The 14,562-nt window shown below is 51.6% G+C and overlaps 5 protein-coding genes across 5 annotated transcripts; 2 read left to right on the top strand and 3 right to left on the bottom strand.

Annotated features, from left to right (window-relative positions):
• Positions 1-250: 250 nt before the first annotated feature.
• On the bottom strand, positions 251-1,272 carry QC764_0090930 (uncharacterized protein; the record flags this gene model as incomplete). Its single annotated transcript, XM_062940918.1, has 3 exons — positions 863-1,272; positions 461-823; positions 251-296 (listed from the first exon to the last, which is right to left on the bottom strand). Exons 2-3 carry the CDS (start codon positions 799-801, stop codon positions 251-253), a joined length of 387 nt encoding a protein of 128 aa, XP_062797315.1. The 5' UTR covers positions 802-823; positions 863-1,272.
• Positions 1,273-1,981: 709 nt separating this feature from the next.
• QC764_605800 (uncharacterized protein) lies at positions 1,982-4,605 on the top strand. The gene is made up of 3 exons (XM_062949086.1): positions 1,982-2,515; positions 2,571-2,918; positions 2,992-4,605. The coding sequence occupies exons 1-3, from the start codon at positions 2,441-2,443 to the stop codon at positions 4,063-4,065; spliced, it is 1,497 nt and encodes a 498-aa protein (XP_062797314.1). The 5' UTR covers positions 1,982-2,440; the 3' UTR covers positions 4,066-4,605.
• Positions 4,606-4,690: 85 nt separating this feature from the next.
• On the bottom strand, positions 4,691-7,063 carry PTC5 ([Pyruvate dehydrogenase [acetyl-transferring]]-phosphatase 1, mitochondrial; the record flags this gene model as incomplete). The annotated part of the gene is given in 4 exon segments (XM_062949081.1): positions 4,691-4,839; positions 4,906-4,991; positions 5,001-5,873; positions 5,933-7,063. Coding segments are annotated over 4 exon segments (1,842 nt in total). The 5' UTR covers positions 6,667-7,063.
• Positions 7,064-8,773: 1,710 nt separating this feature from the next.
• QC764_0090900 (uncharacterized protein) lies at positions 8,774-9,990 on the top strand (the record flags this gene model as incomplete). Its single annotated transcript, XM_062940917.1, has 2 exons — positions 8,774-9,322; positions 9,376-9,990. The coding sequence occupies exons 1-2, from the start codon at positions 9,245-9,247 to the stop codon at positions 9,988-9,990; spliced, it is 693 nt and encodes a 230-aa protein (XP_062797312.1). The 5' UTR covers positions 8,774-9,244.
• Positions 9,991-11,763: 1,773 nt separating this feature from the next.
• On the bottom strand, positions 11,764-12,900 carry QC764_605795 (uncharacterized protein; the record flags this gene model as incomplete). The annotated part of the gene is given in 2 exon segments (XM_062949085.1): positions 11,764-12,227; positions 12,243-12,900. 2 exon segments carry the CDS (start codon positions 12,898-12,900, stop codon positions 11,764-11,766), a joined length of 1,122 nt encoding a protein of 373 aa, XP_062797311.1.
• Between the last annotated feature and the right edge of the window lie 1,662 nt (positions 12,901-14,562).

The following is a 14,562-nucleotide window of genomic DNA, read 5'->3' as shown; positions in this document are numbered from 1 at the left end:
GTTATAGGCTGCGAACAGTTGCCCTTTTGGTTACGATAAGGCAGTGGCTTCTGCTGTCCTGGGGTCGGCCATCACATTGTTATTTATGCGGAAAAATGCTCGTATAAAACTGATTCATAGAAAGACAGTCAGGCAAGCCACGTCGGTCTGATGGAGTTGGACTTGGATTCTTGGTTCACAGGGCTGGTTGTCCCTCATGGACCCAAGTTCAGGACCGACTCTCCCTCTTCCAGAGCTGTGAGATTCCTCATCAACAAACTCCATTCGCCCTCGTTGCAGCCGTGTCGATATCACTTCTATTCACCAGTTTAGCGTCCAAGAGGTCACAAAAGAGGTCAGAGTCGAACATCACACAAGTTCGATATTCAAGATGGTAGACCACCCCCCCAAGCGGCCAGCACACTGATTCGGCCCCCAACCCATGGATTCCATCCTTGAAAACACGCGAGAATGGACCAACCTTGGTCGCGAGATGAAGTCCTGCACGTCGCATCGGCCGAGTGGGACTGAATGCAGGCCGAGGGCGATGTTAGAGATGGTTGCATTCGAGATCCTAACGGGTCGACACGATCTGTAAAGGACGCTTTCTGTTTGGTGGGTTCGGTCCCTGAGTGCAGAAGCTTGCACGACGGAAGGGAACATTTCAAAGGTCCTAATCAATGATGATGGACCATCCGATACATCGTTGTAAGGAGGAGAGGCTGGTTTCTGAGAACCGTTAGAAAGCTGAGCACCATCTCGCCCCGCCAAGACCGTTACACCACACCAATCTATGCATGATTTGGAATCCAACCCCGCCATCGATGACGACTTGTTGTTGTTGCTGTTGCTGTTGTTGTTGTTGTTGTTGTTGTTGTTGTTGTTGTTGTTGTTGTCTACGAGAGCAATCACGAGATTCGATAGTCCGAGTCCTCTACGCAGTACATCCTTCTGGCCAACGACGCCACAGCCAAGTCGAGTCAGTCATCAACAACGACAACCTCAGCCTCACAACCGCCCAGAAATGCCAACCTACCTGACCCACGCCTTCCCCTCCCCCGCCCCCTGATCCGCATCTTCACCGTCCTCCACGACCTGTCAGATTGCTCCCCCGAGCACCTCATCTCCCCCTCCTCCTCCCACTCCTTCCTGTCCTGCCTCCGCAACACCTACCCATTCATCCCACTGCCGGACTCCCCACCAGATACGCCTCCCTCCGGTTTTGATGTGCTGGCCTCACAGTCATGCTCCCCCGTCAAAGTTCTCGAGGCGTACAACCCAGGGGACTTGTCATCTGCTTTTACACCGTTTGCTTACATAGCCGATTTTGCGGTGAGGATTGATGACGTGGTTGATATTACTGCTATCACGAGCCAGTACCTGGAAAGTGACTGGTTTCCCAAACTGAGGGATGAGCTGATGAAGATTGGGGGTGGGGTGGTGGAAGCTGGTGGGGAGGGGGGAGGGGGGGTTAAGGCGGGGAGGGTAGGGTGGTATGTAGTTGTTAATGGGGATGAGGAGAGGGATTTCCCGGGGGAGGAAGAGGGGGAGGGGAGTGATGGGGAGGAGGAGGAGGAGAGGAGGAGTTTTAAGTTGGAGGAGGAGTTACTGGGGAAGAGGCGGGATGTTCAGGGTCAAGATGTGCAGCAATAGCACGGTAGGGGGAACAAGGGCTGTTGGGATGGAGATGGAGGAGACCTTTGTGTGGTGCCTGTTAATCTGGTTGAACGGATAGGAACGGTTAGGGGACATGGAACCACAAGGCTGAAATGTTTGGGGCCTGTTACCACGAGAAGCAAAACATCTAGACTGGTCTTCAAGATGACGATGCCATCAATCATCTCATCACCTTCAGCTTGAAATCAACAGCCCAAAAATACGTAAGATACCGTACCAAATTGCCCGTAATTACACCCAGCTCGGCCAAATCGGATGACGTCGCCTGAGGCAATGGGGTGAGGTCCCCACATTTCCCCCCCCGCAGACAAGCAACACACGCAGCCGAGATGCCGAGCCTCTTCAGCATCCCCCCAAGCATCCCTGTCGAATGACAACTGCTTGGATGATGCTTTGGTCGAGCGCCCTCTTCCCCCTTGACCCAGCCGTGTGACAACTGGTTGCTTGGGGCCTTGTTCCCCATATCTACCCTCAGCTCTCTTATATACCACGTAGACCCCCCTTTCAATTGAATCTCCCTCTCAGTCACTGGCATCCCCATAGCCTCACCGACCAACCTCGAACAGATCGGCCAACCACCGGAGATAACTCGTCCCATCCTCGCGTTTTCACAATTCACACCAGCCCCCTTCCCATACTAGGGGAAATTTCGGTCCCAAGGAAACAAGACTGGTTTAAAGAGCACCTCTTTCACGACCAATTCCCATCTTTCAACCCGTCTTCTGGACAACACCTTGAACAACACCTTGGACAACACCTTGGACAACACACCACCACCGCAAAAATGACCAAAGTCGAGCTCACAGGCGTGGAAGTCGCCAAACACAAGTCGGCAGACGACTGCTGGGTCATCGTCCATGTAGTGCCCCTCTCCAGCTCCCCACCTCATATCTCTCCCCTACTGACAACCCCAGGGCCGCGCCTACGACGTGACAGACTTCCTCCCCGAACATCCCGGCGGCTCCAAAATCATCCTCAAATACGCCGGCAAAGACGCCACCGAAGAATTCGACCCCATCCACCCCCCGGACACTCTGGAAAAATACCTTCCAAAAGATAAACACAAAGGTCCCGTCGACATGTCCACCGTCGTCGTCGAGAAACAAGAGGTCCTCCCAGAAGAGCAGGAGAGAATGAAGAGGATCGAGGAGATGCCCTTGCTCGAACAATGCTACAACTTGCTTGACTTTGAGGGCGTGGCAAAGAGGGTGATGAAGAAGACTGCTTGGGGGTATTACTCTAGTGCGGCTGATGATGAGATTGTAAGCCCCCCTCCCCTCTCCCTCTTGAGCTCTTGGTCATCTTGGGACAAATGCGAACCAACATGAGATGTAGACCCTCCGAGAAAACCAAACAGCCTTTCAACGCATCTGGTTCCGCCCCAAAATCCTCGTCAACGTCGAAAAAGTCGACTTTTCCACCACCATGCTCGGCACCAAGGTCGACATTCCCTTTTACGTCACCGCCACCGCTCTCGGCAAACTCGGTCACGTAGAAGGCGAGGTTGTCCTCACCCGTGCTTCGGCGAGGCACAACGTTGTCCAAATGATCCCCACCCTTGCCTCCTGCTCCTTTGACGAGATCATGGACGCTGCAGATGCAAGCCAAGTCCAGTGGCTGCAGCTCTACGTCAACAAAGACAGGGCCATCACCAAGAGGATCGTCGAGCACGCCGAGAAGAGGGGTTGCAAGGGGCTGTTCATCACCGTTGACGCGCCACAGCTGGGGAGGAGGGAGAAAGACATGAGGTTGAAATTCACGGATGAGGGCTCGAATGTGCAGAAGGGGTCAGGGGAGAAGACGGACAACAGCCAGGGTGCGGCGAGGGCGATCAGCAGTTTTATCGACCCAGGGCTGTGCTGGGATGATATTCCTTGGTTCAGGTCCGTTACCAAGATGCCCATCGTTTTGAAGGGGGTTCAGAGAGTGGAGGACGTGTTGAGGGCGGTGGAGGTTGGGTGCGCGGGCGTGGTGCTATCTAACCATGGAGGGCGACAGTTGGATTTTGCGAGGTCGGGGATTGAAGTCTTGGCGGAGACTATGCCTGTGCTGAAGAAGATGGGGCTGGAGAAGAAGATTGAGGTTTATGTTGATGGGGGGGTGAGGAGGGCGACGGATATCATCAAGGCGCTGTGTTTGGGGGCTAAGGGGGTGGGGATCGGGAGACCGTTCTTGTATGCCATGAGCGCGTACGGGCAGGAGGGGGTGGAGAGGGCGATGCAGTTGCTCAAGGATGAGATGGAGATGAATATGAGGCTCATTGGGGCGAGGACGATTGAGGAGTTGAACGAGGGGATGGTGGATGCACGGGGGCTTTTTAGCCATGGGGTTGGGCCGGTGAATTTTTTGGCGGAGAGGGTCTATGATCCGCTTGTCGGGCCGCCGCAGAGGGAGAGGAGTAAGTTGTAGGGTAAAGGGGGGAGGGGGTCGAGGGAGATATACCAAGAGGGGGTTGGGTTGGAGCATCCCGAGGAACTGGCCTGGGCAGAGGTGCCCTGCTTGGCCGCTGGATATGATGGCTCCAAGGAGGGATGTTCCCTCTTTGCAGTTGTTGTTTTCCGGCAGCCTGGCAGGGGCACGCATCCCGGCTGCTCTGTCCGGGCAGTTCTTGGGTATGGGATGTTTTCCAGAGCCCTACCAAATGTGTGATATGTGTATAGAGGAGGTTGAATGATGTGATTCTTTCTGGCAAGCTTTGAGTTTTCACCCAGGAGAATGGACGGAGGATCAAGCTGAGCACAACGGTCGAATCTTTTTAAAGTTTGCTTGCTTTAGCCATCGTCAGTACTTTTCCCAAGATACTGATTGATACAAGTAATCACTGGTCTTTCCTAACCACACCTAAACTCCATTGCTGAAAACACCCCCTCCGCCATATGCTACACCCGCCGTAATGTACTAAACAGATAGCCAACAAAAAAAAGAAAAGAAAAAAAAAAAACAAGCCATCACCCGCTGCCCACCGAAATATATTCCCAGGTGCGCCGCCAGCCAGTCCGTAGGAAACCAACCGCCATGTAGCAAAGAAAACGCATCAATACCCATCTTGAAACCTCCCCGGGTTGAACAGACCAAGTTCCCTACAACTTGGCCCTCGCCCCCTCCCCTTCACCCCCTTGCTCGCCTCCCGATTCACCACCACCTCCCTCCCTCTCCCTCCCCTCCCTCCCCAAAGAAGATAACCTGCACGGTCAAATCATCCCTATACCTCCTAGAAAACGGCGCCGGCAGCGTCAGCAACGCGCTAACCTGCTCCCTGTTCTTCCCCCAACGCATTCCTCACCAGGTGCGTCGCCACATTCGCATCCTCCACCACAAACCCATCATTCCCCCCACTGCCTCACCCCCTAAACGGCGTCTTTTGACCCTCCACCTCCTCCACCTTGGACACCTCCACCGGCAACCCCCCGGGCCCATCCTTACTCGACCCTCCACCGCCAAAAGTCCTCGACCAAACCGAATCAAACAACCCCGACTGTTTCCCCCCCTTTTGCTGCTGAGCATCAATCCACTTCCCGACCAACCCAATCACCTCCTCATTAGTCAACATCTCCCACAACCCATCCGTAGCCATCACCACAAAATCCCCCCTCTCCGGCTCAATCCTCGTGGTAGTGATCACCGGCTCAGCCGTCACATAAGGCGGCGTCTTCAACGCCGGCGAGACCGACCTCGCAAAAAAGTGCTTCCTCAACCTCTCCGAAATCTCCCTCGTCCACTTGTAACTCGCATCCCCAAACGCCCTCGACGGCTCCAACCCACCCAGCACCCTCCCGTTCCGAACGACATAGGGCTCGTTGGGGTGTTCCCTCCTCAGTCTACTCGCCTCGTCCACATTGGAGCCGGTCTGATCAACCGACAGCGGCGTCGCCGTCCATTTTCCCGATTCTGTCCTCCTGCCCAAAACGGCGCGTGAGTCTCCCGTGCAAGCTACGCGGAGGAGCTTAGAGCGGGAATCGTAAAAGGACAATAAGGCGCATGATCCGGACAGGGCAGGTGCCAAAAGTTCGGCGGCCATGGTCTTGTTGTTGGCTCTCATGACTTTTTGCACGCTCTGGTTGACTATTTCATCATCGAGCTTTAAAAACCCCTTTCTAATAGCCGCCTCCACGCCGGGACCCGAGAGGTCATTGTTTGATTCTTGATACGTCTGGTTCAGCTCGCGGGCGACAAAAGAGACGAGAGTCTGGCGGAGTTTGGCAGAGGTTGTCCAGCCGCTGTTTTTGTTAGCTGTTTCGATTTTTGCTTGATTAAACAACTGGGGAATAAGACAAACCTATGTCCATCAAACACCCCCCAAAACATCCAATCATTCCCCCCTTTTTCACTCGTCGCGGGCTGCATCTCAATGATCTTCTCCGTGTGGTCGTCCTCGATTGGGTCGTTGCTTGGTAATTGCACCAGGTCGTATCTCACCACGCCTTGGCCTCGGTTGACGAGATATGACTCCTCCAGCTTCCTCAACTTTTCTGTCGCCTGCTCCGGGTTGAGCATCTCGATCACTCTCGTGCCGTCTTCCGAGGTGGTCTTGCTGATGGGTCCGTCGCCTACTATCGTTCCGGTGTGGAGCTGGTCAGCGCTGATGACCAAGACGTTGCGTGTCGGAAGGGAGGTGTCTGCAGTGGAGGTGTCGGTGATGGTGGTGGTGGAGTAACCGCGCTTGACGGGGACGTTGTTGACGTCGGTGCCGTTGTACGAGTACCAGGCTCCGTAGCCCACGAGTGCCGACGCGAGGACGACCGAGGCGCGGCGGTAGTACATTGAGGATTGGAGGGGTGGTGGGAGGGGGAGACTGTTGTTGTTGTTGTTGATGTTCTCTAGGAGGGGAGGGGGAATACCGGTGGCATTGCTGTGATTCTTGAGGGTGCGACGGGCGGCGGTGGTGGAGGTTGAGGAGAGGAGACGGCGGGCGGCGGTGGTGGGGAGAGAGGTTGTGAAGGGGCGTCGGCCAAGGCCCCGGGCAGTATATTGAAACGTGGTCCGAAAGGCTTGTACGGCAGCGCGGCGCATTTTCGCGGTCGCCGGGGGTGATGCCGTACCGCTGGTTAAGTATCGGATGGGAGGGAGGTTTGGGGTTCAAGGCGGAAGATTGGTGGAGAGAGATATGGTCGGTCTGTCAGGGTCGGTGATGCGGGAGCGGTACAGATGCACGAATTGGGGCCGGTGGTGGCCTTCGTGGTGGTGGCAGGTGAGACACAACCGGTGGCAGTCAACAACAACAACGAATGTCTTGATCAAGAAGAAACAAAACAACAATGCCCTTTCTCAAATACTCTTTGGTCCTTTCTTGTCACATGGGATGGAAAGCAGGAGCTGTCTCACTGTCTTCACCAAAGCTTCCACAGCTTGATCCTAGTGGTCCGTGCGTCCTGACGGACAAACGCAGTTGGAAGCACAGAGACGTCAACTGTCATGTGTGCATCCTAAATACCACGTCAGTCCCCCACCTACTACATTTATTTTTCTAGCTACATCACCGAAATCCAACCTTGATAGTATACCTAGCGCTACCCAAATTTCTAATAATATTATAAAAAGGCCGTAAAATATAAATTCAAAGCTTTTTTTTTTTAAAAAAAAAAATTTTCAATTACCTAATTTAATAATTACTTGTAATTATTTTCATTACCTTTTGTCGAAATAGGTGCTATTGAAGCCTGTAAATATAGGCTCAAATAGCTATCGGCATAATACACTAAGAGCGAAGAAGACTTTGACTGCAGCATTCGACAGTAGCTGTGGCACTGAAGGAAGGAGGATTACAGGGGCGGCGCCCTGTAATATATAGAAGAATAATCACTGTAACATGGAAACTTGTGAGGCACTGATAAGTGTGGTGAACCAGTATATTGATTGAACCTTATAGACTAAAAAATACCACAGTGGATAGAGTGTGAGGCAAAGGTCTTATAGGCCATCGGCCTTTTACTTGCTCTCTGAGGGTGACTCTATTCCCGGGCCTAAACGCGCGTTTCCCGGGCCCGAACGCCCGCTAAATGCGCTAATCAAATATAAGGTTAGGGGCCACGTTACAGGCCACGTTGCCGCTACCGTTTGACCACTGCAGGGCACCGGCTTTAGCGCTCGGCTTTCCGGGACCTCGGATTACTTCCGGAGGCCGAGCTTTCGCTCCGGTAACCGCAGTCCCTAAACACTGCTGATTCAAGCCATCGTATTGCCTCTGAAGCCCTGTAATATACAGGGCTTAGATACACTGTAAAATCTACAAACAAAAGCTGTATTTTAACAGATAATTAATGACGTAACTGATTATTTATTGAATTATCTTCTACGCTTACTATTATAATTAATCGTTAGTAATATATATTAAGTTTATTTTCGTATAATTTATTATAGTGAGTTACTGCTGGAATCTAATAAACTCCTATGTAGAACCTTTGAAAGGGTTGCTAGTCGAAAGCGCTTCTGAATAATCCTAGTTTGGTATAACTAAGTAGTGTACAATAAATAGCTTGTCTCATAGTTAAGATACTAACAAATGTGACTTGTATTGCATACTGCAGAACTATCTGATGCTCATTTGGTTCTTTTATAATATGTAAACTCTAGAGCTTTAGACTGATTATAGCCAAGCCGCCTTATCACGTCCTGACTGGCCCTGCCAGTGATAATTATAATCAGGCCTTGATGACTTTAATCATGCTCTGATTAGTTCCGCCCTTGATTATAGTGATCACACTCTGATCGCATCTTGATTGACTATTCCTTATCTAATCTAATAATTAGCTAAGCGCGTCCCGCGCCGCTCATACTGTCTAACTTGCCCGTTAGCTTAACTGTGACACAAATCACTTCAAATACAAAAAGTTACTTTCTACAACTCTATGTGACGAACCCCTATCCAGAACCTCTGAAACGGATACTGGTTGAAGGCAACTTCTGACAACTGGTTCGGTGCAGCTAAATAGTGCACAACAAATGGCTTGTCTCAATCACAACAGTCTAGATACCAACGATTATGACTTATATTGCATACTACGGAACTATCTGCTAGCTATCTAGTTCCTCCGTATATATAGACCTCAATCCTCTAGGTACCTCCGTACCTGGCTCACCATGGCTCAGTAGTGTCCTGCAGCCCCGTCGTTACATTTTACTTGATTGGTTCCCCACGGCCTGCTGCAGTCTCCACTCTGCCTTGCTATATGGTTGGTCTGTGACAAGCTAGCATATATTCTTTTTGTTGTGAGAAGGAGCTTTGATATCTTGGCACAGTCTCTGCCGTCTTTAGCACTGTCCTTCACACTGTCTTTATGATGGTGGGGATTCCCTAGCTTTCACATGCGACTCCAACCACAGTCATTTATGATACTGTCAACGTTGAGTGTTTCATATCATTCCGGAAATCTCAAGTTGAAATCTGACCTCTTTGACTTTCATATCCCAAATTTACTCAGAGACATCAACCTCTCCCCCAGCCACCCCCACCACCTCACCACCTCACTCGGCTCTCGACGGAAAACCACCCCCAGTCATAACCAGCTTGGCGGCCTCACTCATCAATTCCGATCTCTCAAACAGTAACCCCTCATATTCCTATTCACTATTTCACGTTCGAAACCTCAATATGGCCACCCAACAAACCCCACCCCAAACCCTCCAAGCATTCAACACCTACCCCTGGGCCTCAGACCGAGAATTCATGGTACCTCCTCCCTCCCCTCCTCATCCCACTACTCACTAACAACTCCCCCGCAGCAATCCCTCATCACAACCCTCGGCCCTCTCCTATCCCCCCAATCCCTCTCCTCCCCCTTCACCAAGCCCCAAGTCCTCACCTCCATCCAGACCCTCCGCGCAAAATATTACACCGCCAAATTCAACGTCCCCATCTCCCCCTCCCCTTCCTCCGCCACCACACTCCCAACCCCAGACGAGGAAATCCTCAAAAAGGCCTCTTGGCTGTATGTGAATATCCAAAAGAAAATAACCAACAATACCCCTGTCCCACCAGCAGAGGGACCAAAGGAGGAGGAAGTGCCGGAGTGGCAGAGGAGTGGGGGGGTGAAGGTTGATTTATCGAAAAAGGCGGAGGATGGGGAGGGGGGAGGGGAAGGCGAGGATAGGAAAGGGGAATATCCTAATAAGTTTCAGGCGATTATCGAAGCGGTGACGACGGGGAAGACGATTGAGGGGATTAGGGAGATTGAGGAGCGGGTTGTGAGGGGGGAGGGGGTGGTGCCTGTTGGGGGGAGGAGGGTGCCGGTTAAGCCTTGGGAGAGGGGGAGAGTTTTGGGGGATGGGGTTGGGGAGGATGGGGGTGGGTTGGGGAAGGTGTTGGATGAGGATTTTCCGCCTTTACCGGAGGCGTAAAGGGGGGTGAATATCAGTTGAGGTGTAAGATGGAGGGTTCAATTAAGGTTGATGAAATTCGAATAGTAGAGTTGTCTCTGCTTTTATGGTGTGTTTGTTGTAATAGTATTCTTGGGGTTCTGGGGTAATACGCTGCGAGATGTACACTCGGTAACCCCAAGAACCAAGCAACAATCGTCCAAGGTAGTCCAACCCACCGCCACCGTGAGGAGGTGCCCCGACCTGCCGGAAGAGGTCGATGTGCCTGGGTATTCCTACACTTTTAGGACCAATCCCTTTTGGCTCTGATGCTTTCCACCTAGTTCATCCGGGTTGGTGATTCTCTGCTCGCCGCTTCAGATCTCCTGCCCCAGAGGAAGAAGTCTTTCTGGCCCTGACGCCTCCCGAAGTGACTGGGTGATGATGACCTGTCGTATTGTTAGCCGCCCCGGGTCCGTCTCCAATATCTACCTACCTAAAACAGAGTGGTTGCTTGACAGGAATCCCTCTTCTCTCAAAGTCGACAAAGCCCATCTTTGCAAATCGTTCCCCCCTGACAAGCAGAACACCACACAAAACAACCTACTCTAACAAAGGGCCATCTTGCATGCTGCCAAAACGTGTAGGTGGCCAATTTGGTCCGGTTCTTCATCTCTTTGGTGTTGTGTTACAGCTGACCTACTCGATTGTCTTCTTCAAAGACAGTATTTGAAGTCTTCCTCTCTGGAGATACCCCTATCTGCAAAGACTCCCACCGGGGTCGATCCATCATCTTCCGTCCCAGAGCCGTAGTTCAATGGGGACAACCTCGGGTGTCCTCGCTTTTTTGTCATCGAAACCGTCTTTTCGTCTGTCCCCTAGAACAGCAACATCAAAACACCACAAACACAAAGCCTTCGAGCGCCTACAACCATCATCACAATACCAGCCGCACGAACCGACGAGACCTGATGCTATAGGGAGAAAAGTTTTACCGACGGCACCAAAAGACTTCGATTCCAGGCCCGAGCAATCCCAAACTGTCACGACAGGACCAATTGATGCCCAAACAACGAGCCACAGAGATTTACAGACTGTAAACATCCTCGGTTACACCATTTCAAAAACCGAGACTTTTATCCACTGATAAACTGAACATAAAAACAACCCCCTCAAGACAAACGACGCACATCATATCATATCCTCAACCCATGCCTCAAAGGAAAGTCAACAGACCTACTAGCCACTTTCATAGGCCTATGAACCATCTCTCAAAACCTACCACCTACCTCTCCACATCTATCACCTCTCCAAAAAAAAGCCCAGGTAGGTAATCATCACACCTCCTGTCTTCCTTGCAGCGCCCACAACACCTCCATCAGCACATCACACATCACAGCACACCAAAAATAAAAACTCGACGCAATTTATTGTCTTTGTCTGCCCTGTAAACTTCCCTATGGAAACCGAGCAGCGAGTAGGTATCGCCATAAACATGGCCCCGTATTCCTGTCCCGTTTCCCTGTTTTCCCATCTCCTGAACCCATTCCGAGAGTAGGTACCTTATAGAAAAGAGAAGGGGGTATCAACCATACCAATCGTACATAAACCAACATCCCACCAGCTCACATCCCACTTGGGAGGAGCAAAAGATTTAAAATTCCCGTGACCGGAAATTTCAAAAAAAAAAAAAAGTGAATCATGCAACGAGTCACTTGACCCTTGCTCACCTATTAAGAAAAAAAAAGAAGAAAAAAAAGCCCAGACTCCATCCCCACATCCCCAGTAGTGGCGTCGTGTCGTGAAAGAAAAAACTTAGTGAACCCCCGTATCATCACCACCCTGATGCACCACCAACGCATTCTCCCCCACGACCCCCTCCTCCGAACTCTTCACAAAAAACTCCACTGCCTCCTCCATAAACCGGTTCTGATCCTCCAACCCCAACCCCTGAAACCAAGCCTCATGCCCCTCAGGACTAACCGGCTTGACCGTCCACACATCCCCCAACCCCCTAACTGGAATGGCAGTCTTCAGATAAACCTCCCCCGCGATCTTGACCCCACGAGGAGGGTAAGAACCAACCTGCCTGGCAGCCACGATGGGAGTCCGACTCTGCAGCGAAGAAATATACTCATCCACATCAGCAATCGCACTGCCAAACTCAACCTGCCGCTGAGCCCGTCCCGTCGGCGTGGGAGAGAGTCTCGCCAAGGCAGCATCGATCCCCTTCGCCTTCGACTTCTCCTCCTCCTCCTCCTCCTCCTCCTCGTCATCATCATCATCATAATCATCCTCTTCCTCCATAACCTTGGCCGGAGTCTTCTTCCCACCACCCTTCCCATTGTTGTTCGTCCTCTTCTTCACCACCCCGGCTCCAGTCCCAGCCTTGGGCTTGCTGCTCACAAGACTAGTCCCCTGGTCCATCTCCGTCTTGCCCACGCCCGAACCGCTGGATCTGCCGCCCTGCGGCTTGACGGGCGGCGACCAGTTCTCAATGTTGAGCTTGCGCTTCACCTGTCCGTAGCGCACCTTGGCCGTCTCGGCGTTTTTGAAACCGTTGTCGCGGGCGACGCCCTCCCAGTTGATATCTGGCCGGGTTCTCAGATTCTTCACTATGGAATAGAAGAGGAAGGCCTCAGCTGAGGTGGGCTGGGGGGCTTTCTCTTCGGCCATTGTCCTTGTTGCTTTTGTGAGTTGTTGAGATGAAAAGGGGTTGTTTTTGTGGTCTGTGAAAGAGAGAAGAGTTAGTTTTGTATAATTGAAGGCTGTCTTTAGGTAGTCCATTTTGGCGGTTGGAGAGGTGTGATGTGAGATTGATAGAGTGTTTGTGTCGAGGATGAGGTGGGATCTATGTGTTGAATAGGTAGACGAGGCGAGGAAGGGGAAGGAAACAATTGTCGGTGTGAATCTGACGAAAGAAAGTCGCAACATAAAGCACACTTGTGCCATGAATGGCGACCAAAGATGCCCGACCGGCAATTGCGACTGCAATCACGGCCCCGGGACGAAAGAAAACAAAACTCCGAAGGAAGAAGATAACTTACTGGGAGAGCGGTATTGAGTGAGGCAAACAATCAATGCTTCTCTTGCCAAAGAGCAGTTGTTGTTTGTGGTTGTTGGGTTGTGGTCGCAAAAGCAGAAAGCCAAAGGCAGCAGGAAGCGAACGTCACAAAGTGGTTGTGTTGTGGGAAAGAAAAGAAATAGAGGAGAACTGGAGAGAGACAGAGAGAGAGAGAGACTCTATTTAAGGACTCCCTGCGCCGGTCCTACGCCACCAGTTCTGTAGGATTTGTGGATCCTAGTTGCTCAATAACTCAAGATTGGAATCGATTTCTTTTTTTTGTTTTGGAGCAACCAAGCTGGCCGTCTGATGTCAAGCGGGGAAGGAGCAATGGACGGAGAGCCGCAATCCTTGAGTCTCACTGGCCGGGGGGTGGGAAAGGGAGCAGGAGAATGATAACGGGGCTATTCACTTCGGACGACGATACGCAGGCGGCGACGGCATTGCGAGTCAACTGGCCCAAAGACTACACATGGGTTAAGGGGATTGCGTGTCCTGTGTCTTGTAGGCGGAGAAAGAAGCTGATGGTGACCTTGGGAAGCGTCTGATGTTCTTATCATGGCAGTAAGGGGCTCGGCAGATTTAGGCAGTCAGTAGATTGGGTCGTCATTTCTCAAAGAGCGGACGAAGATAAGGTACTGAGAGGGAGTCTCTTTTGGCTGTGGTATCACGGATAGACTCTGGCATCTCAAACACAGCTACCTTGAACAGCTTCAAAGCCTCGTTGTCATCGCCTCCCAGAATTTGAAGCCATTTCCCTATCGACGCCGCTCGACATAAACCCTAGAGCCATAAGCTGACCCTGAGGCTTCAAAATGTTGGAACTGTAATCTAGCCCACCTCCATCAAATCATTGCCGGCACCAAACTCTTTCAAACAATAACTCTCACGACTCCCCTTCTCAAGTCCCACCATCCTGAAGTCTCGACGCCCATCACCTCAATCAACACCAATCCACTACTCTGGCAGACTCTTATCCCCATAAAAAGCATACATTCGCCTCAATTACGCCTCAACGAATGTATTAACCGTATCCCACCAAAGTCATCCCCCGTCCCAGAATTACTGCACGCAATGCTCCCCTCAACACAACTTCAACATTGCTCCAACCCCTCCCTCCCCGCCGACACAACCTCACTCCCAATTCTCCCACCCATCCTCAATCTTTCCCTCCCCCAACAGCTAAGCATTATTTACCGTGCATGATGGTCACTCCAGCTCATTGCTCTTGTCCCCCAGGGCACTCCTAACGCAACACAAACCGTCAACGTGTCTACCTCCTTGAATGTAGGTATCTCACATTCTTCAATCCCAGGTCTAGGCAGGTATCTCTTCTTGTTGTGCGTACCATGGCGGCAATGGTGGTAGTGGTTAAATTCGAGAAGGGGGGTCTATCCCCCTGGAATGTGGATCCGGCGCTGTTTAGCGTTGCTAGGGGTAACATGCCACATCAAACCCTAACTCCAGTGCTGTCAACAGGGGTAGTGCAGGCCACAAGACACCTATGCAAATAGGTATACGCGAGGAAGAAAGGCGGAAAATTCATCCAA

This window comes from Podospora pseudoanserina, chromosome 6 (genome assembly GCF_035222485.1).
Source record: "Podospora pseudoanserina strain CBS 124.78 chromosome 6, whole genome shotgun sequence".
In the NCBI taxonomy this organism is placed as follows: domain Eukaryota; kingdom Fungi; phylum Ascomycota; class Sordariomycetes; order Sordariales; family Podosporaceae; genus Podospora; species Podospora pseudoanserina.
The sequence above is the reverse complement of the archived record's forward strand: the minus strand, read 5'-3'. Positions and strand labels throughout refer to the sequence as shown.

Excerpts from the sequence above, each read along its gene's own strand:
- QC764_605800 (XM_062949086.1), top strand. The coding sequence starts at position 2,441 with ATGACCAAAGTCGAGCTCACAGGCGTGGAAGTCGCCAAACACAAGTCG. Across the intron at positions 2,516-2,570 it reads ACTGCTGGGTCATCGTCCAT|GGCCGCGCCTACGACGTGAC; the intron begins GTAGTGCCCCTC and ends TGACAACCCCAG. Across the intron at positions 2,919-2,991 it reads GTGCGGCTGATGATGAGATT|ACCCTCCGAGAAAACCAAAC; the intron begins GTAAGCCCCCCT and ends CATGAGATGTAG.